The 25,998-nt window shown below is 64.9% G+C and overlaps 1 protein-coding gene across 1 annotated transcript in view; it reads right to left on the bottom strand.

Annotated features, from left to right (window-relative positions):
- Positions 1–25,998, bottom strand: part of SPEG (striated muscle enriched protein kinase) — a 38,783-nt gene that overhangs the window by 9,768 nt on the left and 3,017 nt on the right. The window contains exons 2-21 of the mRNA XM_064451425.1: positions 15,539–15,628; positions 14,925–15,306; positions 12,280–13,808; positions 11,139–11,282; positions 10,219–10,401; positions 8,434–8,645; positions 8,090–8,178; positions 7,708–7,889; positions 5,329–5,589; positions 3,870–4,028; positions 3,538–3,727; positions 3,164–3,393; positions 2,865–2,984; positions 2,343–2,447; positions 2,025–2,231; positions 1,774–1,897; positions 1,185–1,357; positions 585–697; positions 207–375; positions 30–123 (exon numbers count right to left, since the gene is read on the bottom strand). Of these exons, the coding sequence (XP_064307495.1) occupies positions 30–123; positions 207–375; positions 585–697; positions 1,185–1,357; positions 1,774–1,897; positions 2,025–2,231; positions 2,343–2,447; positions 2,865–2,984; positions 3,164–3,393; positions 3,538–3,727; positions 3,870–4,028; positions 5,329–5,589; positions 7,708–7,889; positions 8,090–8,178; positions 8,434–8,645; positions 10,219–10,401; positions 11,139–11,282; positions 12,280–13,808; positions 14,925–15,306; positions 15,539–15,628 (4,756 nt within the window). The remainder of the gene's footprint in view (positions 1–29; positions 124–206; positions 376–584; positions 698–1,184; positions 1,358–1,773; positions 1,898–2,024; positions 2,232–2,342; positions 2,448–2,864; positions 2,985–3,163; positions 3,394–3,537; positions 3,728–3,869; positions 4,029–5,328; positions 5,590–7,707; positions 7,890–8,089; positions 8,179–8,433; positions 8,646–10,218; positions 10,402–11,138; positions 11,283–12,279; positions 13,809–14,924; positions 15,307–15,538; positions 15,629–25,998) is intronic.

Raw genomic sequence — 25,998 nt, 5'->3', positions numbered from 1 at the left:
CACTGCCCACTGTCCCAGCAGCCCCGTACCTCCCAATCTCCTCATGCACATCATAGTAGTCAGTCAAGCGTCGAGCCTTGTGCAGTGCCTCCTCCTCCATGGCAGTATCAGCAGCAGGCTGGGCTGGGGGAAGGAAAGGCGCTGGCGGGGGGCAAGCCAGGCACCCAGGCTCTTCCCCCCTCAGCTGGGGGGCTGGCTGGCCATACCTGCCCGCACCACCAGCTCCGCCTTGCAGGAGACCTCCCCGGCCAGGTTCTTGGCTGTGCAGGTATAGACGCCACTGTCGGGCTCGGCAGCACCCAGCACCACCAGTGAGCACTCGTTATCCTCATACACAAAGCTCAGGTGGCTGCTTTCCTCCAGCAGCTCCCCATCCTGGGGGTGGCAGAGGTGTCAGGGGGTCCTGTTGCATCCCCGACCATCTCCCACCACCCTTTCCCCATGGATAGGGCATGGGGCACATCCTGCACCACCAGGGGTGAATGCAACCCCAAAGCCCCAGTGCAGCAATCCGGGTGAGACAGTGAAGGGTGTGGGTCTGGGGCCCAATGGGTCAGGAAGGGGATGGGGGGGTGCCAACCCACCTTGTACCACATGATGTCTGGCAGTGGTTTCCCCTCCACCACCACAGCAAAGCGCGGTGTCTCCCCTTCCTGGGCATCAATGTCCTCCATGATGGACTCAAAGCGTGGTGCCTCTGCCAAGAGACAAGGCATGGGACACCATGGGGCAGTGCCACCCCTCTGCCATTGGCATGGGGTGTACAGATGTGAGGCACTGCGAGGAAGTGCCAGCCCATGGTGCAGGGGCACAGAGCACCATGGGGCTGTGCCACCCCAATTCACCTGGGGCACATGGGACACTTCTACCCAAGTCAGAAACAGGTAAAGGGCACTGGGCTATCAGCATGGGTATCAACACACGGTTCATGGATCTTCAGCTCCATGGGGCATTGCCACCCTGTAGGGCAGCATCCCCATAGCATACAAGTATGGAGCACTGAGAAGCAGTGCCATGCTATGGGGCAGTGCCCCTGTGGCACATGGGCTTGGGGCCCCATGAAGCAGTGCCACCCTGGGAGGTAATTCCCCCCCGACCATGGCACATGGGCTTGGAGTACTGTAGGGTGATGCCACCCCATCCCCGGCAAAGAAGCACGGCCCCCCACGTGCCGGGGCACCTACCTGCAAGATGGAGGTGGAGGGTGCAACAGGCAGTGCCGTGGCGGTTGGTCACCTCGCAGGCCAGTGGCCCCGCAGCCTCCCGGCTCACGTGCAGCAGTCGCAGACAATGCTGGTCGTCATCCGGCATCATCACCTCACATGTGCCCTCCTGCTCCCCCAGCACCTGCCCGTCCCTGGAGGCACACCAGCTGCCACATCACAACCCCACAGGCAGCCCCAGACCCACTGCCCCATTGATAGCTCCCACCCCACAGCCCCTTGGCCACCTTCTGACCCATGAATGATATCAGCCCCAGCTCTCACCCTGCAGCCCCTGCAAACTGCTCACACCTCATTGCTAACTCTGCCTTCTGAACATCTCTCAACCCTTAGCACCCCACAGAAGTATGGCCCCAGAAGAAAAGCCCCCCTCATACAGCTCTGCACAGCCCTGGACATCACCTTTGGGTGCACGGCCAGCCCAACCCCAGGGAAGGGGCCCCCACCCACTGCAGGCTGCAAGGAAAGCTGGTGCAGGGGCTCGTCTTTGTGCCCTCTGTGGGGTGATGCTGGGCATGGGGCAGGCAACGTGCACAGCGCCATGTCCTACCTCTTCCAGGTGACGGTGGCCTCCACATGGTTGATGGTGACGGTGATGGAGGCTGGCTGACCCTCCACCATGTACACCACATCTGGCTTGTCCAGGATGACTGGGGCCTCTTCCAGATAAGGACCTGCCACACGCACCATCAACACCACCTCCGGACCCCACATCACCCAGCCCTGGCCAGCTTACCACTCCAGTGGGGACAGAGACCCCTCCACCCCAGCCACCCATCCCCTCCCCACTGCCCCTCTCACCCCGGTCCAGGAGCTGCACGGGCCCCACAGGAGGGGAGGGCTTGCTGTTGGTCTTGGGGGTGGCAGTGATGACACGGAAGAGGTACTGAGCACCCTTGGTCAGCTTGTGCACCGTGTAGGTGGTGTCCCGCATGCCGGCCATCAGCACGAGCCACTGTGTTGTGCCCAGCACTTGCATTTGTACCACATAGGTCACCGAGTTGGGGTCTGCAGGGGGAGAGGGTTGGCGCAGAGCCCCTGGCATCAGGCTGGCCCATGTGCCCCATCACAGCATTGCCCACCTCCTGCCCAGCCCCTGCCCATCCCTCACCCCCTCACCTATGGCACTGTCCAGCCATTTGGGCTTGTTCCAGGTCAGCGTGATGGCTCTGCCGGTCACCAAGACCACAGTGGGGGGCCCGTCAGGGGGAGTCGGCACCACATCTGTATGGGGAGGTAGGCAGGTATGTGAGCACAGCCACTGCCACAGCTCTTCAGGGCATTTGCCTTATGCCCAGGGAGAAGTGGGCTGCAGAGGACGGACAGGGCCAGTGACCCTCACTGGTTCCCTGGCAGGGGCTCAGCCTGGCAGCCCCTGTGGGGCTGGTGCTGCCAACAAGCCCTGAGCAGGACCTGGGGGTCCAGAGATGGGTCCTCAGCCCACAAGGTAAGGACTGCACAGCTGACCCTGCTTTTAGGTTGGATTAGAAACCTCCTGAGGTCCCCTCCAACCTGAACTGCCTTGTGATCCTGTCACCCTAGGACCTTGCTCCAGGGCCACCAACCCGCATCCCCAGAGCGCAGCCTGGCTGGGTGGCAGTGAGCAGCTGCACATCCCCAGTGGTGCCTGATGCTGCTTACCGGTGACGTAGAGGTGTGCGTAGCATGTGGCCTTCCCCACTTTGTTGGCGATGACGCTTTTATAGACACCAGCATGCGCGTGGCTGACAGCCGTGAACACCAGGCGATGGACATCCTTATCTAGGGGGGAACAGGGGGACAGAGGTAAGACTCTGCCAGCCAAGCGGCACAGAGCTCCCCTCCCTGCCTCACGGGGCGTGAAGGTTTGGGGGGGATGCCTCCTCCCAGGGTGTCCCCCCTTCCTGTGCCACAAGCGGAGGGACCCCAAGGGGGGGTGGGGGGGCAGCGGGGAGCCCTACACTGCATCATCTTGCGGTCATCAGTGCTGTCAATGCGGCAGCCGTTGTGGAACCAGGTGATGGAGGGGTAGGGCAGCCCGGCCACCTGGCACTCCAGCACAGCCTCCTTCGACTCCACCACATCCAGGTTGTGCAGCGGCTTCAGGAAATCGGGCATGGTGAAGCACTCCACCTCTGTCTCCGCCTGCTCTGGTTCCTCCGGGATGGACGGCATCTTCTCCAGCTTGGAGCTGCAAGAGCCCACACATGCTCATGGTGGGAACACAGTACCCGAGCCCAGCCCCAACCCCAGGCCTTGCACAAGCCTATTGTCCCCCAAGTCTGAGAAGGGAGCAAGCAGGGGGGATGCAGATCCTAGAGACCCCAACTCTTACATCTGGGAGGTGGCAGACGGCCGCGGCTCCTCCACGTATAGCTCAGCAGAGCACTCGGTGTGGCCGTGGGCATTCCTGGCAGTCACCACATACTGTCCCTCATCCTCACTGCCCACGTGCACGATGACCAGTGAGTGCAGCCCCCCGTCCCTCTGAATCCGCACGTTCTCACCCTCCTGCACCACCTGGCCTGCAGGGAGACACACACCAGCATCAGCATCAGCACCCCTCCCAGCTCTGGCTGGGCACAAGCCCTTGAGTGTAGCCCCCAAGGGGATGGAGAGAGGTCTCCCTGCAGGGCCCTGGGCAAGCTCTCTGGGCTTGGGGGTTACCAAAATGGGTCCAGGTGACCACTGGAGGGGGAGTCCCACTGATCATGCAGTCAAAACGCGCTGTCCGCCCTTCCACCACGTCCAAGTCCTCCAGCTTGCGGGTGAAGAGTGGCTGCACGGAGGGCTGCACAGTCAGCCGGGCACTGCAGGTCAGCTCGTCTGCAAGAACAGGTAAGGGTGAGCCCCGTGCAGCATGCATGTGCACAGGGCACAAGGGAGCCTACAACACCCCAGCTGCAGCCCCAGCAGCCAATGTAGCTGTAGCTGAGCGCACCCCACGCCCAGTGGGGACTGAGCCCAGTGTGCTGCATGCCAGGCTCTGTCCCTGCAGGGCGCAAGGGGGTACAAGTGTGTGCAAGGTCCCTGTGCCCAGGGCTGAGGTTCTGCTGGCAGCGGGGTGCCTCTTTCCTCCCCTCACAGCAGTACAGATGCCAGCAGCAGGGTGGGGCGGGACGGTGCCCTCTCGTCCCCATAGGGCAGGCGGTCATATCTGGCCTAATCCCCTGGGGACAGGGCAGTGATGCTGAAGCAGGCAGCACCAGCACATGCAGCACCCAGGGCCAGCATATGGATGGGCACAGGCTGGATGCTCCAGGTGAGGAGGTTTGCAGCAGGAACCACTTTACAATGATGGTGTCGTTTCCCACCCTGGGGCAGGGATAACACCATGCTCAGGCACAGCCTCACCTCCCTGCACCCAAAACTGCTGCTGCCCTCAAATTCCCACAGGCATACAGCCTCCTCCATGGAGGGATGAGTGGGGACCAGCTGCAGGGTGCTGGGAGTGCCTCTGCCCCCTGCACCCACCGCAGCCTGGGTTACAGCTAGGGGCTGCCCAGGCGGGCTGGGGAATGGGAAAGGGACCCTTGTCCCTGCCCCACTGTGGGGCACAGAGGCTGTGTGCAGCACACACAGTCACAGGGGATGTCAGGGTCATGGGACAGAGGCCAGGTCTTCCTCAGCTGCCACCAGTGATGGCTTGGTGGGAGAGGCTGGGTAGCCCCGACACCCTGCCTTTTGCCCCTGCCACCTTCCAGGTCAGCAGAGGCAGGTCGGTACTGGAGCCGGGTGCCCAGAGGCTCTGGAGCCAGGGGACAGGGACAGCTGGGCTCCAGGGCTGCATGCAGCTGGTGCAGCCATGGTGCAAACGCACCTCCCCACATTTCTGGGAGCAGCCTGCATGCTGCCAGGGGACCTGAGTAGGATGGGACAGGGCTGCAGGGTGCTGGAACCTGAGCACTGATGCACACTAGGTTTCCCAGCCAGGGAAAGCTCCCCAGCTCCTGGGGCAGCAACAACTCTCCTGGCCCCTGACCCCCCCCTCTAGCACTCACAGCTATATCCTGGGGGGACCAGAGCCCCAAACACAGGGGCAGGGGAGGCTGTCCAACCCCAGCACCCCCCTAGGGCCAAGCCCCAAGTGAGACCCACCACAGGGAGCTGCGTGACTGCCGCTTACCTTTGGCGGTGCTGAGCTTGCAGGTGTAGATCCCACTGTCGTCCTCATGCACGGAGGTGAGCAGCAGCTTGCACTTGCGCCCATCAAAATGCATCTTGCATTTGAGCAGGGCGGGCTGGAGCAGCCGGCCCCGGGACAGCCAGTCCACGTCCATGTCTGGCGGGCCAGCCACCAGGCACTCAAAGAGTGCCAGCTCCCCCGCCCCGACCACCACGTCCTGCAGGGGAACCACGATGGCCAGGGACTGGCACTCAGGGCGAGCTGCCCGGGAAGTGGGGAGAGAGAGAGAGAGAAAGAGAGACGCATCTCAGCAACTGAAAAGCAACCATGAGAGGTGGTGGGGATGGAGGGGGGGAACGTGCGGGGCAGAGAGGGCATGCGGGGAGGGGGCCCGGCATGGCGGGCAGGGAGTGCAGCGGGGAAGGGCGGTGGTGGGGACAAGATGTGGAAAGCAGAGCTGAGCCGGGGAGAGGGCCAGGGGTGAGGAGAGGTGTCCGTGCCAGGAACACACCACACAGCGCTTTACCAAACAGATTTTATTAGAGCTACAAAAGAAAAGGGTCACGGCCTCGCAGCCCACCCTCCCGCCAAGCCCCTCCCCGGGGAGAAGAGACCTGGAGCTGAGGGGTGCTCCAGGCAGACCCCGAGCCCTGGGGCTGCGAGGGACATCTTGCCGTGGCCCGGCCAGCACCTGGGTGGCCACCACAAAGCCAAAGGGGCCAATACTCCTCTCCCTTCCCACTGTGGTTGGGGCAGGGTGCTCCCCCACAGGGATCCCCCAGGTCTCCTGTCCCCCACGCTCCGAGCTGATCATTGCAGAGCTGCCACCGTGCTGCAGCCCCTTCCCTACAGCCCCGGCTGGCACGGTGGCAACCGGGGGCTCAGCTCCCTGCTCCGCCTCCCTGGGCAGCAAGGAGAGGAGTGGCAGGACACATAGACAGGGACAAACGGGCAGAGCAAGAGACAAGACAGCATCATATGGCCGCCCTGGCCCGGCTGAGGGGGTGCCTGGTGTTCCCCCACCGCTCCCCCCACCCTGCCTCGGTTACGCCTCCCCCAGCCATCCAGCGAGCCCCTGCCCGCAGTCGAGGGCCCGCGTGTCCCCGCGGTGCATCCAGGACGAGGCGGCAGATGGAGCAGAAGGTAATAACACAAGGTGAGGTCCACTGCCTAAGAGGTGTCCAACTAAGAGCCCCGCGGCCGCGGCTCTGAGAGATGCACCCCCTTATCGTACTCCCCCTGCGTACAGACAAAAACCGCAGTCAGCAAGCGGAAGGGTTAGTGCAGCAGCAACGGGGCCGGCACGCAGACACCAGCACCGGCACAAGGGGTGTAAGCACGTGCCAAGGCGTGGAGCCACCCACCGAGCCCCCCAAGAGGGGCTGGGGCTTGGGCCATCACCCCTGCAGCCCAGCTCCTGCTGGCCATGGGGCATGGGGCTGGCTCCCGCTCCCACCCCAGTGCCGCCGCCTTTGCCGGAGGCTGGGAGCGGGGTCCCAGCAGGGTACAAGCAGTGCAGCCAAGGCTGGGGTGGGATGGGTGCAGCCCGGGAGACTCAGGCAGCTGTCAGCAGGGAGGGCTGGGGGGAGCAGGGCACACACAGCAAAGGGCAAGAAGAGGGAGGCAGCATGACTTGACCCCGCAGGCTCCTTCCTTGGCCTTGGGGGATGCCAGGCAGAGCCCGGCTATCAGTCCCAAGCCCCCCGCCGTTTGCATGCATATGTTGGGGTCCTAGGAGGACCACAGCAGGGCTGGGGAGGGACAGCAAGGGAAGGGGGCTGGACAGCCCAGTCCTGTGCATATGGGCTATTGGTGGAAATGGTTGGGGGGGACCTCTCCAGGTTGCCCTGTGCCTGGCACGCAGCTTGCAGGCTGCCTGGGGCAGGGAGGGAGGGAGCTGTTGGCATGGCAGGGTGGTGGGACACATATCCTGCAGGGCCACCAAGGGCAAAAGCCCTCCCTGCACAGCCAGGGGCAGCACGCGGTCCTAGCAGTGGGTACATAGAGGGGACAGGGGGACGTGGGGTGAAGCTGGGCTGCGGGAAGCAGCAGGCTCTGCATCAGGACAGCAGTGGTCCGGGCACAGCTGTGCAGTGGGACTGAGGGCCACGGGGCCACACATCTGGAGGGGGCAGCAGGGCAGACTGCCTTCTGCTGCAGGGCCAGCCTCTGTGGGCAGCCCCAGGCACGCAGCTCCACTTTCTTGCTCCCAGCTTGCACCCGCATGTGCTGCAGCAGGAAAGGGCAGGCTGGCTCATCCCCTTCTCCCGCAGCACCACCAAGGCGGGTGTCTGCAGTGGCCCTTCCCCACACAGCTCATGCAGGGTACTGGAGCCAGCTGGCCTAGGGGCTGGGGGGGACGTGCTCAGGGAGCTTTACCTCTGACCTCCAGCTTGGCCTCACACTGCTTGGTGCCGTACTCGTTGACAGCCTTGCAGGTATAGAAGCCAGTGTCGGTGCGCTCTGCCGCCAGGATGTGCAGTGTGAAGAGTCCCCGTGACCCCTCCGCCTCCTCCGCGTGGTGCCGGCGGCCGTACTTCACCGGCTGCCGGTTCCTCAGCCTGCTCAGGACATGGGCAGATTGTTATGGTCATGACTGGCCCCGCATGCCCAGCCTGGCTGACCCCAAAAGACCCCTCTCCTTCACCCCCAATCCTGGTCAGGACCAGAGCTCTGAGCTGGCCATCCCCAAACGGGGAGGTCACCGTGCCTGTCCCTTCCTTCCCTGCCCAGCTGTGACACAGCAAACACTGGGACTCACCAGTAAATGATGGGCTTAGGCTCGCCACGGACGCGGACGCTCATGCTGACATCCTGCCCCTCCAGCACCGACTGATCCAACAGGGACACCTGGGGAAGCAGGGGTCAGAGAGCAGCAAGCACCCACCTGCGCCCAGGGCCAGGCATCCCCACCGCTGCACCCAGGGCTATGTGTTCCCCCATCACAACAGCAGCCCTGGAGTACCGGGGGAGCTGGTGGGGTGGAGGCTGCCCAGGTGCCAGGAGCGTCCCAGATCAGGGGGTGAAAAGGCCTGGCAACCACAAGGCTGCCCTCACAGGGCACTGCTCCCCCTCTGCCAGGTCCTGGGGGGGTTGTCAGCTCACCTCAAAGGTGGGTGCAGCCTTGAAGGTGCTCTCCAGGGAGCCGTGGGCAGCCCCATGCTCAGCTCTAGGTTGCAGCTTCATGGTCGGTTGGTGCTGGGGGGTGCTGGACTCGGGGAACTCTTCCAGGGGGCTCAGGTACTCCTCGTCTGAGGTGATGGGGCTGGCCTGGCCGAGGGGGGGTGCCAAGTTCCCATGCCGCTCCACGGCGGGGGCTAGCACAGGAGAGGCTGGATAAGGAGCTGGCAGCAGCCCGAGCCGGGCAGGCGGCTCAGGGCACCCCTCCCCACCACCCTGCACCCCAGGAGTGCCCGGGGACACCCATCCCATGGCACATCCCAGCTCCGCAGCGGCCAGCAGCGAAGGGGTGCGGGGCCGCACAGGGGGAGGGAGTGAGAAGCACTCCACGGGACGATAAGGGGACGCGATATCCCGCAAGGCGACAGCAGGGCTCAAGTGGCTCTTACGCAGCAGCCCGCGCTCCCATCCTTAAGCCGCCCGGATTCCCGGGATGGCTGCCCCTGCCCCGAGCCGCCGAGGGCTGAAGGTGACATTGGCAGCTGCGCTCCCCCAGCAGCCCCGCCCGGCCGCCTGCCCTCTCCCGCCGCCTGCGTGGGGACGCCACCCGGGACCGGGACGGGGGACCCGCGGGGTGCGGGATGCGTGCGGGGGCCGGGTGGTGCGAGGTGGGGAGAAGCGAGCGGCGCGGGGTGCTGGCAGAGCCCGGCCGCCGCGCTGGGGGTGCTGGCCCCCCTCCAGCCCGGCTGCAGGAGCGCCCTCACCCCCCCTTCCCCTTACCGGGAGGAGGCGGGCGGGATGCCCGGTGCAGGGCGAGGGCTGTGTTCCCCCTCGCCCCCCGCGCCCCCGCCGTACCGGCGGGCAGCCCCAGGGCGGAGAGCTGGGGGGACCCGACCCCCTCTCTCCCGCATCCCCCCGCCGCTCCCCGAACTCACAGAGGGGGGCGCGGCCCTGGCAGCCCCCGCCCCGAGCCGAGCTGCTCCGGGCCGGGCCGCACCGCTGAGACGCCGCCGCCGCTGCCGGGGCCGGTGCGGCGGTGCCGGGCGAGTCTCCAGCCCCGCTGAGCCCTCCCCGCCCCGGCGCCGCCCGGCCCCTGCTGAGCCCTCCCCTTCCCGGCCCCCCGCCGCTGTGCCCCGGCCTGGCCGCTGCTGCCCCTGGGCGTACAGCCCCGCTGCACCACGCTTTTCGGGTGCTTCCAGCCCCCTGAGCATCCGCACGCTCCCCAGGGACGCCCTCGGGATGGGAGCGCAGCAGGGCTGCGGCAGGCTGGGTATCCCCACGGCCAGCGGGGTGGAGGGCACGCTGGGTACGCCCCGGCCAGCAGCTTGGTGGGCAGGCTGGGCATCCCCACAGCTAATACCTCGTGGGGCAGTGGTATCCCCCCTGCTACCAGGTTGGAGAGCAGGGGTATCCCCACATTTTGCAGGCTGGAGGGCAGGCAGAGGTATCCCCAAAGTCTGCATGTTGGAGGGAAGGCTGCCATATCCCCATGGCTAGTGGGGCATGGGGACGGTGTGCGGGAGGCCGGACACTGAGCTGCTTACAGGGCACCAGGGGATGCTCACAGCTTGACCCCGCTCCCCCCACGTGGCAGGGTCCCGCCATGCTTGCCGGGAGCACGTCAGCCGCTTTGGTTCAGACAGAGCCTTGTAGGGTAAGGAAGCCGGTTTCTTCCCAGTGACAGCAGCAGCCGAGCTGGCAGCCAGCCTGCCACGGTGCCGGCCCTCCCACCGCCGGCCACGCTCCCTCTGCCCGGCCGCCAGCACTCACCAGGCCGCACGCTGAGGATGGCACTGCAGCAGGTCGCCCCAACTTCGTTGGCCGCAGTGACGGTGTAGAGGCCAGCGTCAGCTACCCGGGCACTCCTGACCAGCAGGGTATGACGCTCACCCTCCGCCTTGATGGGCCGCGTCGTGCTGCTACGCAGCGGGACCCCGTCTTTCCTCCAGGACACTGCCGGCAGAGGCGAGGGTCACTCATGGGCAGCAGAGCCCAAGCTTCCCCGGGGGTCTGTGCAGGGTCCTGGTGAGGTCAGGCGCTCCCCTCCCTGGCCTGGGGACTCTTTTGCCAAGGGGAGCTGCCCGGAGTTCCCACGGCCTCTGGTGGAGAGCAGGGCTGGCCCCTGTCTGATTCCTGGCATCCTCCTGCCCTCCAGTGGAGGCTGGAGGAGGGAATCGAAGCTACTTTGCTTCTGTCCGGCTCTGCCAGCCGGTACCGGCTCTGGCTGCCCAGCCGCCCCTGCCCACCTCCTGGCTACAGCCCGGAGCCCATCAGTCCCCTGAGCCGGGCACCGGGGCTTTGCTCCTGGGAGACCACCTGAGCTGAACCAACAGCAGCCCAGAGCATCCCCCGTCCCAGCCCACCCTGTGCTCAGTGACCGTTCTCCCACCCTCCCAAAGGCCCAGCCCAGCACAGGGGAACAGCAGACCCCTTGCCTGCACCCTGCCCTCCGTACCCTGCTCTGCCAGGCGGTGCCTGGGCACTTCACTCCTGTCTGGTGGGAGGGCAAAAGGGCTGCTCCCAGGGTGGGCATAGCAGCTCCGAGACACCCAGCTTGGGGCTGCATGGCCCACTCCACACAGCCCAGGTGGCCCCAAGGGACAGCTCAGCGGGTGGGATGTGAACATGCAGAGAGCCCCTCTGCCATGCTCGTACCCCCCAACCCCCCCCCCAGCCCCACAGTCGCTTACCTTCTGGCTGGGGGTTGGCTGTGACAATGCACTTGAGCAGCACCTCTGCCCCCACAGCCACCGCCATGTCCTGGATGGGGATCTCAAAGATGGGGGCTTCCAGGGGGTCTTCACCCGCTGAGACGTAGGAGTCATCGGAGGACTCTGGACAGGGACAGACAGGCCCCATGGCTGTCAGTGGGATGGAGCAAGCGGGTCCTGTGCCACGCCGGGCTGCACACAGGCAGAGCAGGGCCTTGCAACCCTCTGCCCACCCCTGCCAATGTGTGCCCCACACCCTCGCTGGGCCATTAGCAGGTCCCTGGGCCTTACGGCAGAAGAAAGGGCCACATCAGGGGCCACCACAGAACAGTGCCTGCAGTGGGACAAGGCAGGGGATGACGGGGCAGGAGCATACAGCCTGCTGTACATCACCATACAGCATAAGGGATGAGATGACAGCAGGTGTGGAAGGAGGAAGGTTGTACAGCCCACCACAGCCCTCACTCCCAGCCTCCCATGGATGCCCTGCCCCACCACACGAGCATTGGCCTCCCAGATCCCTCCCCTCCCATGGCCCCAGCAGACAGGCAAAGGTCCTGGGGCTGCACCAGGAGCCTCGGGCACATAGGCCTGGTGCTGCTCCAGCCAGAGCAGAGGCTGGAAGGAGCTCCCAGCCCAGATGCAGTCTGGTGTCACTCGTGCATGCTGAGATGGGCAGGGCACCTCTCCCCCGGCCAAGCCACCACAGCATCCCCTGGGGACGCCTAGGCTGCACGCCCTGCCTGGAGCACCGAGCAGGGTCCAGCTGGGCAAGCTGCAACGGGTGCCCTGTGCTCCAGGGGGCCAGACCAGCCCAGGGCTGGGTGCCAGAGGTCAGCACCCTGTGTCCTTCCCATGCCAGGCAGGAGGTACAGAGACATCAGCAAGCGTCATGACCTCAAGGCCCAGCAAACTGTTACCCTGGCTGGTCTGTCTTATGGCACTGGTTGGTGCCACCACCCCCAACCTCCAGAGCCCTCCTCCCTTGCCCCACCCCTGTGATCTCTGGCACAGCCTGGGCTCTCCGTGTCTCCCAGGGGCAGGCTGGGGGACCCCCATCCCACTCGGGCTGGCTGGGCCAGCTCTGTGCCAGCAGAAGGGCAGAAAGCCCTGCCCCTACCTAGCTCTGGAGAGGTGGGCCTGGCTCGGCGCCCCTTCCCCTTGCTCCGTGTGCTTCTGCCTTCTTGAGCCATCCGGCCACTCTCTTTCTTCTCCAACACTTTCGTCTGCCTTCTCTCCACCTCCCTGCCCACGCCGTGCTGCCCTGCCCAGCTCCTCTCCAGGCGAGCATCCTGCTCCATCCCCGGCTTCGCCCAGGGCAGAAACCGCTCTGTGGGTGCCTCCGGCCGCCGGTACAGCCCCTGCGGCACAGCCAGCCGGGTGGCCAGGGCTTCACTCACCGCCCCAGGGGCACGGGCTCCACTGGCGGGGCCCCCATCCGGGCATGGGCTGCCTTCGGTGGGACCTGCTTGCGAAAGGGCCGCCCGTCCCTGTGGGGTGGCTTGCGCTAACGGCCACTGCTCCTTCTTCTTCACTTCCCCAGTACCTTCTTGCTGCAGACCTTTCCTGACGCCCGCGTCCTCTGCCTCGGTGGCCTGACCAGCCACCGCGCTGCCCCGCACCAGGGCTTTCCTCCCACGCTGCCCTCCTGGCTCTGGCTCCCCGTCAGGTCCCACCAGCGCCACACTGGAAAGTGCCAGGTGCTGGATGACGTGCGTGCTCTCCACTGGCAGGAAGGTCTTTGGCAACAGTGCCTTGCGCCCACCGGTGCCCTGTGATGAGGGGGTGCGGGGGGCGCGGGGGGCAGGGGGCTCACTGGCCACCGGTGGGGAGGGTGCCGGGGGCAGCCCGGCTTTGCACAGCTCCTGGGAGCGCCGCAGCTGCTGCTTGGAGACCGTCCGCTTGATGCGGGTCAGCTCCTCTGCAAATTTGTGCTCAATGGCGTAGACACGGCCAGCAAATTTGCCCCGCTCATCAAAGGATGCGGCTTTCTGCCGGAAGGCCAAACGCCGGCATGCCGCTGTGCTGCCCGGCTCCCAGCGGCCACCTTCCCGCACATCCTCCCGCGAGCCGCCTGGCGTGCCAGCACGGTGCACACCGGAGCCGGGCTGGTCGAAGGAGCGCGTCTTGCGCAAGGGCAGCGAGGGGTGCGTGGGGAAGGGGCTGTCCGCCTGCTCCAGGCTCCTCCGCCGCTCCTCGAAGTACTGCAGCCTCTCAAAGATCTTGGAACCAGCACGCACCAGTTTGGGGGATGCCCGGACAGAAATGCGGCCAGAGGTGTCACTCATCGGTGTCTGGGGACGGGACTCTTGTGTGCTGCCCTGCGAGTATCCCAAGGACTTGGGCTTCTTGATCTTCTCCTCGTACTCCTCAGGGACAGTGTCCTGGTATTCAGCTGGGACCAAGGACTTCTTACGGGGGGTCACGGGTGTGAAGGAGGGGACGCCAGGGCCACGGGTGGCAGGCTGGGACACGGCGCCGGTAGGTGGCGGCAGGCATGGGCCGGCACGGGGAGACGGCGAGCGGATGATGGGTGGCTTGGTGGCCAGTGGCAGGGCAGCGGGGGACTTTGGGGGCTCAGCACCAGGCTTCGGAGAGACAGGGCCACTGTTGGGGTCATCTCTCCGGTAGCCCCCCTGGGGGATGCTGCTGCAAGGGGAGAGACAGGAGCGCAGTTCAAAGCCCACCCTCACCACCTGGCTGTATCCCTGCTCCGAGCCCGCACCATGGTGCCCAGTGGGGCATAACAAGGGGGGCAGGTGGCCAGGGCAGCTCCTGGGCCAGGGAGCCTCAAGGGGCCCCAGAGAGTGAATCCAGCCACCCAGCAACCACCAGGAGGTGGCTGGGTTGGATGAGAGTCCTGGGATGCTGTGACACAGTGGTGTCCCCATGTGGGACAGCAGGGTGATGCTAGGACACCCAGAAAGTCCCCTCCCCAGGGCCACCATGCACACAGGACCAAGGGCCGGGGAGTGCCCCAGTTTGCTGGGATGTCCTGGCATGCCAGGGCAGTGTGGCACAGGCCAGTTTTTTGCAAGGTGAAGGAGGTCCCCAAGGCAACAAGCACCCATGGTGCACATGGCACTGCAGGTGTATCCCCCCACACCACTGCCCTCCGGGCAGGGCTCAGCATTCATGGTGCAGAAATCATAAGGTGGAGATGAGGTTCTGGTGGAACAAGCAGCCTTGAACAAAAAAAGGGGCAGGATGGAGGTCGAAAGAGCAGGCCTGCAGGGATGGGGGACGAAGGTGGTGGGGAGGAATGGGGGCTCTGAGCATGTCAGCAGGTCCTGGGGAGGCAGCGTGTCCCTGGTTCCTGCTGCCACTCCTGTGCGGTGGGGGCTGCAGGTGGCAGAGCCTTGCCAGTGGGTGTCCCAGGCTGCCCCACACCCCCGATCCCCACAATCTGGGCTGGACAGAGCCCCTACAGCTGGGTGGGACTGGGCGACACCCATGGCACAGCCTGTGGGTGGGATGCTGCAGCTCATGCAGTGGCACAGGCATCCCCAGCCTCAGCCTGTCCACAGCAGAAACAGACTGCACTACACATCCCCCTCCACTCACCCAAGGTCCTGTATCCCCTGGCCCAGGTTGCTCCCACCTCCTCACCAGGAACAGGCTGCCTACTGCTCAGAGTCCCTGTTCCTCATCCGGGCATGGCAAAGGCAAAGAAAGCCCAGGCAGAGGGGAGGAGATGGCTGCAGGCGTTCGAAGGAGATGGCCCCAGCGAGATATCCCCTCCACGCGCTTCCCGTGGCTACTTACACATGGAGTGAGAGCGCCCGTCCTCGGTACAGGCTGAAGGCGCTGCCGTATGGGTCGCTGGCCACTGAAAGGCTATCCTCTGACCCCCAGCTTGTGCCCACCAGATTAGCCCGTGACGCCCGCACCAGCGGCTCCACGCCCAGGTGCCGGACCTCGGCGCCGCATGGGGACGGCGCATTTGCTTGCCTTGGGGTTCCCTGTGGCTGCTGCCAGGCAGCGGGGCGGAGGTAGGGTCCCCGTGCGGGAAGGCTGGCATCCGTCTCCTTCTCCACCACGGTCTGCTGGCTGCCTGACCAGCTGGAGCGCTCCTCTGCCTGCGACAGGGCCAGCACCGAGGTCGGTGTTGTGTTCATGGAGGCGTCCACGAGGGTGTCGGACCCACCTGGAAGGAGAGGCGTGAGCCAGCACCCCACTCAGATAGAGCTGAGCCATCATGGGGTGTCCCAGGGTATCTTGAGCAGGCTGCCCCAAGCCCTCTCCCCTTTGCATGGTTGGGCCACAGCTTCCCCTTCCCCATGGAGACCCCCAAAGCTGGGCCACCGGAGCCCTTGGGAGGGGCCTATGCACAGCAGGAAGTGCCGGGGCTCGGTGGCAGCCGAGTGCCCCCTGCTCACCCGTGGGGGTGCTGAAGGCTGTCTCATCCTGGAGCTCACTGCGCTGTGTCACCTGGGGGTCGCTGGGCTCATCCTCGCCAGTCTCCGAGTCTGGGGAGGTGGGGGAAGATAAGGGGTGAAGGCACACAGGGACAGCAGGTCAGGCTGATGCAGGCCCTTGCAGACCCACAGGCTCCAGGGGCAGGAGAGCAGTACCTGGGGTGGTGGGCATGACTGTGACCCGCAGAGACAAACTGCCAGCAGCGAAAGGCAGGACCAGGGGTGGGAAAATCCATCAGGGCAAGGGCAGGAAGGGGAGGGCAGGCAAAGCAGGCAGGAGCAGCGTTAGATGATGGGAGGAAGGAAGACTGTGCTGGTGGTGGGAATGCAGCTGGCAGAGGCAGCGTGGGGACAGGGAGGCAGGGCAGGGGGGCAGTGGCAGCAATGGGGCAGGGCAGCAGGCTGGGGCACAGGGCTCGCCCTGGGGATGTGGCTGGCATTGGGCAGGGGTCTTCCTACCGTAGCTTTGTTTCCTGCAGGAGCGGAAAACTTCGCTTCCATAGGGGCAGCAAGAGAGAGAGAGACATCAACACCTGGTTATCGGCCCAGCCTGCAGAGACGCGGGGGGCAACAGGGAGGTACCTTGTCCCCAGCATCTCCCCACGCTGCTGTGGGGCAGGGACCTGCCAGGGCAGCGCCTGGGTGGGCCATGCTGGCTCGGAGAGCCTATCACCCTGTGCCAGGTTTTGGGTCCAGGGATGGGGCCAGGACTGGGCATTTGCCCATCTCAGGATCCCATGAGGAGCACCCCATGGCAGGGGCCAGGCGCCCATGGGGCACGCAAATAGGTCTGACTCCTTCAGACTTCCCCCACCATATCTCCATTCTGCACCCGTGTTCGCTGCACGCCACTCCAGCACTGCACACAGACCCTTCTTGCACACAGACTATCCCACCTATACAGTGCACCGCTCCATCCCCTCCCATGCCACCTCCTGTCCCCAGAGCTGCCCTATGGGCTGGCCTCACTGCTGCAGCACCTGCACATCACTGTGCTCTGCAGGGCACCGCAGCTTGGGGCTGGACCCCGCAGCCTATGTCCCAGCTAGGCACTCCTGGGGGTGCTAGGGCAAATGGACACGTGTGTCCATGTGCAAGCACCCTCCCTCTGGCACATATATGTGCATCCCCTACCTCACCGGCAGCAAGTGCTGCGCAATACGGCCATGCCCCAGAGCATGGCCCCGGCTGATAAAGCAGGGATGCTCAGGGTACAGCATCAGTGGAAGCCTCCTCACGAGCAGGATGCAGCCAGGCCAGATCAGCGCCACCCTAATGTCCTGTCCCAGGAAAGCCGACATTGTGCAGCCAGTGAGGGCCAGCCTTTCCTCTCCACTGCTGCCCAAACCCTTGCGAGCTGCTGCAACAGACCCCTGTAGCAAGGGACACATCCCCTGCCCCACCACCACTCCCCTCCACTGCACTGCCATAGCGCGGTGCGGGGCCATGCTGCTCCCCCGACCCCAAGCCACCTCTCTGCAGCCTGGTACACCACCCGCTGCCCTGTGCACTGCCACCTCACCAGGCTCCCCAGCCTGGCCACGGCAGCCTGGCAGCCCCTGAGGAACCAAAGCTGTGGAGCCAGAAACTGTCTGGCCTTGTGGGGGACACTGGGAGCCCCCTGGCTGACCAGGACCCTCTTTTGGGGCGGGAGGGCTGCAGCCCATCCCTGCCCAGCCTCTGCTTGCTGCCCCCCAGCAGCACAGCGGTGGGGCTGGACCCCATCCCGATGTGCTCAGGGCAGCGGGGGGAGCCGGGTCCTGGTAACTCAACGCACCATGCGTGAAGCGCCCGAAGCGCCGCGAGTGGCCGGTCTTCTGCAAAGGAAAAGAGAAGAGAGCGTTACCCATGGCACGGTGCCACATGCCTGCTCACGCACACACGCACACTGCTGGCATGACACACGCGGCACCGCTCACACCCACAATTGATCACATACACACACTGGCACAACACACACGGTGCTGCTCACATCCTCCCACTGGCAGGGCACACCCGGCACTGCTCACACACACACCCTCAGCTGCACGCCCCCGGGGTACCCACAGGCACACACCCCCAGGCACACACCCCCATGCTCACAGCCATGGACGGTGTAGGTGGACATGTGTAGCGCATGCCCAGCTGTGCACACACACGATCACACACAAATGCGTGTGCACGCACACACGCACACACACATATATCCCTTGGTGACGATACTGTGCACCCCAGCCCTGTGCCCCTGCCCATGCCCGGGGGGTGACACCATGAACCCCAGCCCTGCGCTGCGGCCCGCACCCAGGGAGCAACAGCTCTGGGCAGCACAGCTGCCCCGGCACCGCTTCCTGCAGCCAGCACCACCTGCAGCAAGGTCTTTGCCTGGGCTAGTGCCCAAATGCTCCGCAGCCCCTTTGAAGCCACTGCCTGCACCAGCGTGGGGACTTGGCCAGCAAAATGTCTTCCAGGCACTGGCCCAGACACTGCCACGGGCACTGGCCCAGCACGGGGACAGCATCCCCCATCCCCGGCAGAGGCCGTGCCAGCTGCAAGAGAGGCTGCCTGGCACAAGCAGCATGGGACTGGCCTGTCTGCGCGGGGCTGGAGGCGTGGGAGCCACACTCGCCTGCGCCGTCTGGGCAGGCAGGCGGACCCGAGCACGGGGTGGAGGCGCCCAGAGCTCACTGCCAGCTTGGCTGCCCTCTGCGCCGCAGCCCAGGGCCAGGCATGTGCTTGCCAAGGGAGGGACTGGCTGAGGGTGAGGCGGCTGCCAGGCCTGGTGTGCACCGAAGCTGTCTCCCAGGAAATCAGAGGGCTGGGGTGATCTCCAAGACAGGCAGGAGCTGGGATGCAGTGTGCAGACAGGCAGCGTTGGACTGCCAGGACTGAGCATCCTTCCCAGCCAGTCTGGGTGACGGGGTCTCCCCAGGACGTTGACACCCCATGCCCCATCTCCCTAGCATGAAGCACAGGGTTGGACACCCAGCTTTCTTGAAGCCCTTTGCTCTGCCAGCCCCTCCTGCCTCCCCACGTCTCCCAGGCAGGGTCATGGACAGACAGCCCCTAGGGACAGCCAGCTCCCGGGGACAGCCAGCCAAGCATGTCCAGCAGTTAGTTGCCCTTGGAAGGGCAGCAGGCTTATTTTGCATGCCCCAAAGCTGCCGCTACTGCAGCGGCAGCCCCTGCTCGTGGGCAGCGCCTGGGGACTCCCACCAGCCCCCTGCCTGCATGCGGTGCTGGCCAGAGGGCAGCAGCTACACGAGACACATTTGTATTCAGGCTGAGCCAGGCTTCACCTCCCCTCCTCGGCTGACTGTGCTGGTTCTGGCTGGCAGCCTGTCTTCCAGGCCAGGGAAAGATAGATGAGTGATTAACTGCACCATCGGCGGATAATTCCCCCATTAAAAAATGAAAATTCAATTGAGTGCCATTATCGGGTGCTCTTGTGGCTTCCCCAGGGACTGGCGCCATCAGCTCCCCATCAAATATGGTGACTGCACCCAGTGGGCCTGGGCTGGACTCCACAGCCCAGAGCTGTGGGGTGGCTGAGCTTCCTCCCCCCTGCCCTGCAACAGGTCCCTGCAGGACTGGGGCACCCCACAGCCTGGACCCCTCTTGGGTGCAGCACCCACCTGCAGCTCAGCAGGGAGTGAGTGCTGGGTGATGCAGGGTCACCCCTGAGCAAGGAGGCGGAAAGGGGGCAGGAGCAGCTCAGGGCTTGCTGCGGGGCCGGGGCCTGGGTGAAGGGGCCAGCTGGAGAGCGCGGGGTGTCCTCCCTGCCTGGGATTTCATTTGCATCCTGGGAAAAGGGGTGAGGGAGCCCCCAGAGCCTGCTCTGTGCCCACCTAGCCCAGGTTGGGCTGGCTGGGATCAGACCCTGGCTTCAGCCCTGCCCTGTGAGGCAGCCAGGTGAGACCTGGAACTGCCTTCTTCCCCCGTGCCAGGCACAGACCCCCCTCCCTGGACTGGGGCCCTGCCCTGACCCTGGCACAGGGCATGCCTAGCCACGGCCATGGTGCCAAAGGGAGTCAGGGAGAAGGGGCTCCTGGGACCATGGAGCACAGCCCATGCAGCCTGCCACCGCCTGGCATGTGGAACCCAGCACCACACAGCACTGGTACCACTGGTGCAAGACAGGCAGACAGGGAGCAGGGATGGGATGAGGTGGGGAGGCAGTGGGTGGCTTGCCTGGTACAGAGGGACAGCCACTGTGGGTGTCCCGATCCCCGCCATGCTCTGCCAGTGAAGCAGGACCCTGCCCCACCCCACGGGCAAGCCCATGGGCTTGTTGCGCCCAAGGAAAGCCAGGGCAGCCAGGCAGTGCCATCCACCCTGCCCTGGAGGGACCCCTGCACCTGGCTGCCACCATCCCTGGGGACCTGTGTCCCCCACCACATCCCGCACCCCAGGGAAGGGGCTGCTGGTGACAGCCCCTCCTCAGCACCTCCTGGGCCACCAAGCAGGGTGACAGCAGGGAGGCTACATGCCTGTGCTGGGTGGAGCAGCAGGGTGGGCTTCTGTGCCCTGGGGGAGCCAGGGGCCTTCCTGGAAGGATGCCCCCCAGCTTCCAACCCCCGCCGAGGCCAAGTGACGTCCTTGTTCCTTGCTCGGCAGCGGAGCGTGCGGCGGGGCCCGCGGAGGAGCCTTGCCTGTGCCAGGCATGCTCCTGACGCGGAGGGGATGACGCATGCAAAGCCTCGTCTCCAGCTCCGTGACCACCAGCAGCGGGGCTGGGGGGAGCCATGAAGCAGCCTCCATTTGCCACCCTGGCTCCGGAGGGTAGGGAGGGGAGTGGGTGGCATGAGGGGGAAGCCCCCGGCGGGGGTCCAGCTCTGCTACTGGCACAGGCGGTGCTGAGCACCTGCCCTCTGCCCCTCCTGCCTGGGCTGGCGAGGACAGACAGGCAGCTGGCAGCTCTGCAAGCGGGGCTGGAGCCGGTGATGGGCGAAGCCACGGGGAGCCCCAGGTGGCAGCGCCAGGGCCGGGGGGACACCCCCATCCCCATCCCTATGCGCTCCCACTCCCCAGCACAGCCCCCTCCTCCCGGCATCCGCTGGCGCGGCAGCCCGGAGCCCTTACCTGGAAACGCTTCTTCACCCAGATCTTCTTCATGCTTCTGCAGAGCCCCGCTGGCCCGGTGACACCGGCTCAGGCCCGGCAGGACGCCAGCCCGCTCCCGGCGGGGTCCCCGCTGTCAGCACGCCGGGGGGGCAAGCGATGCTCCGAGCATCCTCCACCGCCGGCAGCCGGGGACGGCGGAGGGAGAGGAAGGGGCTCGCCAGGTTGGGCTCTCGGGAGGGCTGGAGCTGTGAGCATGAAGCATCACTGGAGTGCTCCTCCCTCCATCCTTCCCCCGCCTGCCTCCGCCTCCGCCTCCCCGCCAGCCCTGGCACACAGTGACAACGGCGGGGGACAGGCAGGGCAAAGGTGGCGAGGGGCGAGGGCAGCCGCGGGGCGGGGGGCACGGCTGGAGCGGGCACACGTCCTCCCCGCCGCTGGCCTTGACTCCAGGGCACCCAGGGGTCCGAGCCCCCTGCCCAGCAACGCGGCCGTACCGCTGTCCCCTGCCACCGGTCCCCCTGCCCCACCGCCCGTGGCAGGGGCTGCTCTTCTCTCCCGTGCTCAGCACCGTGGGGCACAGACCACTACCACAGCTCCCACACGCACCCCGATGGGGACAAGAACAACACAACATACCATGCCAGCATTGCACACGACTGCCCTCCACACACTGTCCTCAAAGTGCCCCCAGAAAGGGTAGCTCCACTGCCACGGCTGCCACAACCCTGCACACAGCAGCACAGCCATGGCGTGCCATGGCACTCACTGCCCAGCCAAGGTCCAGGCTCACCAGCACTCTGCCAGCCCCGGCTCAGTTCCCCACATCCTCCAGCCATCAGTGATGCAGAAAGGTCCCCTTACCAAGACATGGGCGTGGGTCCCAGCAGCGCTGACCTGCCTGCACATGAATGAGAGCTAATATGGGCACAGTCTTCCACAGCAAACCCCCTGGCCCAGCATTGCCCATGCCATGGCATGAGCCCGCCTTGGAAACTATACCGCCTCCAGCCCCAGGCACCCAGTGCCCTAAGGAAGACCTTGCACCCTGCCGCCCAGGTGCCTCAGGACCCACACAGGATGGCAGGGCTGGACTGATCAGCCCTGGGCTAGCATCAGTGCTTTGTGGCTGGTGGGGACACAAGTTTGACCCAGGGAGATAGGCCATTGTCCCTGTCCATGTGACACACATGAGACCTCCCCTTGTGCTGGCATGAGGACCCACAGCACAGCTGAGGGTGCCTGGGACTAAGCTGCAATGGGGCTCCTGGGTTGTGGGCAGAAGCTGTGGGTGGGGGTCCCCGGTGAGGGCTGGTCAGGGCCATTAAGACCTTTCAGTGCTCCTGGAGTGCTGGCACAACCCCAGCACGCCTTCCCCAGCCTTGCTGGCCTGTCCCTGTTCTTTGGGTGACGCTGCAAAGAAGCTGGGAGGGCAGTCCCAGCCCCACAGTCTCAGTCTCCTGCCCTTCATGCCCCCTACAGCTCTTGGTGCCCTGCACCACCAGCTCACCAAGCTGTGGAGCCCCACTGCACACATCAGCCCCCTTTCCAGGCTCCTGGAGAGGCTGCCAAGGTCCCAGCCCCACTGGCTGTATGCACTGTCCCCCCCGCCACTGCAGAGTATCTGTGGGGACACTGCTGGAGGCCTCCCCAGCCAGCGCTTGTCCCCATGTTGCTCACCTGTCCCCCGGGGAGCCGGCCACCCCACGCAGGGCTGCACACAGGCATCACACTCCCCACAACGCTTGGCAGCTCCAGCAGCTTTTCTCCGCTTCCCCTCCCAGCCCATTACTCCCAACGTGAGGCTTTTCATGGCTCCATAATAACTTGCAAATTACCGAGTACAAAAGGAGCTGTTTATACAACATTTCTGACAGTCCCACAATTCGAGTGATGCTGCGGGGTTTCCGTGGAGACCCTGCACGTCAGGCAAGTCCCGTGAATGCCAGAGCTGGCACTAAGGGAATCTCCTGCTGAAGCCAGAGGACTCTGCTGGGCCCCCTCAGCCCTGGTGGGGACAGAGAAGGGTACCCCTGAGCCAGGGCTGAGTAAAGGGGTGGGCTGTGGGGCTCAGTCTGCCAGGGTCCCTGCACCCAGGGTCTCACTGCCAGGTGCTCTCACCCAGGCTGTGCATGCCTGTGGTCCTGCTTCAGACCTGGAGAGCCTGTGCCATTTTTCACACACAAGTGGGATAAAAGACTGGTCAGGGGTGCCAGGAAGGAGCACTGAGGTTTGGGTTTGGCACATGGTGGTGCCAGGGCAAGGGTGCTGCCACCACAGCACCTGCAAGGGCAGCCCCCTCGGCTGGCCCCAGGGAGGGTGCACATGTGCCCAGCCAAAACGCAGTCATTCAGATATCCTCTGACTGCCACATCTGCCCTTCCCTGTGACTGGGGCTCTGCCACTCAGCCATCCCTCAGCAAATTCCCCAGGACAGGAATGGCAGAGATGCTGCACACCTGGTAGCAGATGGGTCACCTCTGAGGGGCTGCACCTGCTGCAGGACCTGAAACTCCTTTCTAGAAGCAGCAGCACCTGCAAATTCTCCCGCAAAGGCAAAGCCAGATTCCCTGCAGAAGGTGCCTGGTGGGTGGTGATGGCAGCCTGCACCCAGGGTGGCCCCTCTGCCCTGCCCTAATCTGAGGGCAGCCCTCGCACCCTGCAGGACAGGGACATGGGGCAGGGAATGGGAGCCAGCATGGCCGTGACATGGACAAGGGGCAGAGCCGGAGCAGGTGGGCCCATTGCCACCCAGCTCCAGCTTCACCTGCTGCACATGCACCAGCCCAGGGCAAAGCAGATAGCAAACACTTACTCAAAATACAGCGTTAATTCTGCTGCTCAGAGAGTCATGGCTCTCCATGCCTTGCTGGGCCTCCCTGGTAGCTCTGCACGGATCCTGCCCCTGCACAGCAGCACTGGCCAGGCACTAGCTGCCCAGCCCCAGCCATCAGTCCCCTTTTCTCAGTGCTTGAATAACTGATGGAGGCGGGTGCATGCAGCCATCTCAGGTAGGAGGAGGTCTAGGCATGAATCTTTCATGTGTTTGCACCTCCTGGAGCTGCTGGTGATGGTCTGCAGGAGGTGGGGATGTGCTGGGAGCCTAGGGAGGTGGGGACGGTCCCCAGCTCTGTTCCCAGGGGGAAATAAATGCAGCGGGATGGCCCTCGTCACAGGGACAGGGCAGCACCATGGCAGTTTTCTGGCCCAGGGGAAGAGCAATGCTCTGCTGTGATCCCTTTCCCAAGGGCTAGGGACACTCCAGGTGCCCTCTCCAGCATCACCTCCCCTTGCTGCCACTAGAAGGATGCCTGAGCATACGGTGCCTGCTGCAGGCAGAGGACATGGGGACGCAGGACAGCAATGTGACCTTGGCTCCAGGAGCCTGGGCACAGCAGGACGGCAGGAGGCATTTCGTCCCTGCCCTGCTAGCCCTGCTCCTGGCATCCGCCCTGCTGAGGGACTGAGCGGCTGCATGCAGAGGGCAGAGGGGGAAGCAGGCAAGAGTGCAGGCAGCAGGGTAGCAGCAGCTAGCCCCTTTCCAGTGCCACCATGCCAAGGCACAAGCCAGCAACCTGGTGTTGGCAGGCAGGAAGGGCACAAGGAGCGCTGGGCAGCCCTGGGAGGACGAAGAGGCTGTCACAGCCTCGAGTGGTGGTGCTATATTTACCAGCCCGCGGCCCAGGTTTCAGCCTCTCGCCTGTAACACAAGCCCTGCAGCCCGCCAGAATCCGAGGGGACGGCACATTCCTCAGCAAAAATAACCGCCCGGCAGCAGGCGAGAGGGCAGGGGTGGAGGTGACTGACTGGACAGCTGCACCCGCTGCTCCGCTTGCTGGGGAGCAGCCCTCCTGGTCCACAGCACTCTGGGACAAGGACCCGGCATGCGTGGCCACCGCGCCAGCCCCCTGCCCAGGTGGCTGGGTCAGAGCCGGGAGCCAGGGTCTTCAGCAGCTGCCCGTGGGCTGGCCCAGGTGCCACCCCCGGGGTCAAGGAACAGGCACAGCCCCAGGGCACATGGCTGTGCTTGGGGACTGGTGGCTGCACAGCCAGTCCCCCCGCCAGCCCTGCTGGCTGTGGGCATCCTGAGGGCCAGGTCCAGCCCCCTTCCCCCTGCACTGCCCAGCCCCGGGGACCTGTCCCTGCCCCAGCTGAGACCAGCACCCGCGGTGGTGCTGACCAAGCAGCTCTGCAGGGGCAGCCCCAGCGCTGGCACAGCCAGACATGGTGCCCACCCCACGGTGGGGCATGGCAGCTGGGGCTGGAGCCTCACTGCATGCTGGGCTCCTCCGAGATGCTGCTGTGCCCTGCGGCTGGGGGGACAGCCAGAGTCCCATGGGAGGGAGGAGAAAGGAAAGGGAGGCTTTAGGTCCCCTTTGGTCCCTGAGCAGGGCTGGCAGAGGCTCCAGAGGGAAGGGGTAGTTGGCATTAAACACAGGCACAGTGCTACAAAGTAAAGGACTAAAATTAGGTACTGCGATAAATCCCCAGAGGTGCTGAGCCACCAGAGACACTGTCGGTGCAGCCATCCCCACCAGGGTACCATTGCCATCGCCGTGCACCACCAGCCACAAGAGTATGCCCACGCTGCCCCACTGTGACTCTGGGCTGGACAGGAAGGGGCCGTGCAGGGCCACCACAGACAGGCAGCTCCTGCCCCCTTCCCTGCCCCCAAATCCAGGCAGGTGCAGGCTGTTCCCTGGGCAGAGGAAAGGTTCCAAGATGGTTTGATTGCTGAGTGCAGGTGGAGGCGAGTGGAGCAAGACCCTGCGCTCATATCCCAAGACAGACACATCCAACCTTGAAACGAGAGGCAGCCCCGGCTGGGAGGATCAGGCAGCACTGGCACGGCAAGAGAGGGCTGGGCTCTAAAAGATTAGCTCGGGTTCTTAAAGGCTGATTTAATCCTGTTTACTGGGAAAAAATTCAGGAGATGCAGCTGAGAGGTGATACAGGCTTTAGCGAGCCTGAGGGTGATGGAGTCACAGTGCAGACCAGGGCAGGCTAGAAAGGTCCGGAAGGTCACTAGATGGACCTGAGAAGTCCCTGGACCAGCCTGGTGCTGGCATGAGAAGGACCAATGCACCTCACCTGCACCTGTGGAGCCAGGGCACGAGGGAGAACCTGCAGTTCTCCCAGAGGGGCAGAGTGGTGGGACACAGTGGGGATAGCATGCCCTGGGGGAGACCCTGCGCCTCGCCGCCTGGCCAGCCCCACACGTGCAGGGAGCTGCTCCCCACACCGGGCACTGACGCACTCGGGGAACCTGGGAGAAGAGCAGGAGAAAATCATTAGTAGGGTGGAGCGACAGATTCAGGACAAGGGATTAGAGGAGCTAAATCGGGCTCGTGTGAGCAAGGGGGAATGCTGAGCTGGTGCAGGAG

This window comes from Phalacrocorax carbo, chromosome 5 (assembly GCF_963921805.1).
Source record: "Phalacrocorax carbo chromosome 5, bPhaCar2.1, whole genome shotgun sequence".
NCBI lineage: Eukaryota > Metazoa > Chordata > Aves > Suliformes > Phalacrocoracidae > Phalacrocorax > Phalacrocorax carbo.
This window is presented reverse-complemented; position numbering and strand designations above follow the sequence as displayed.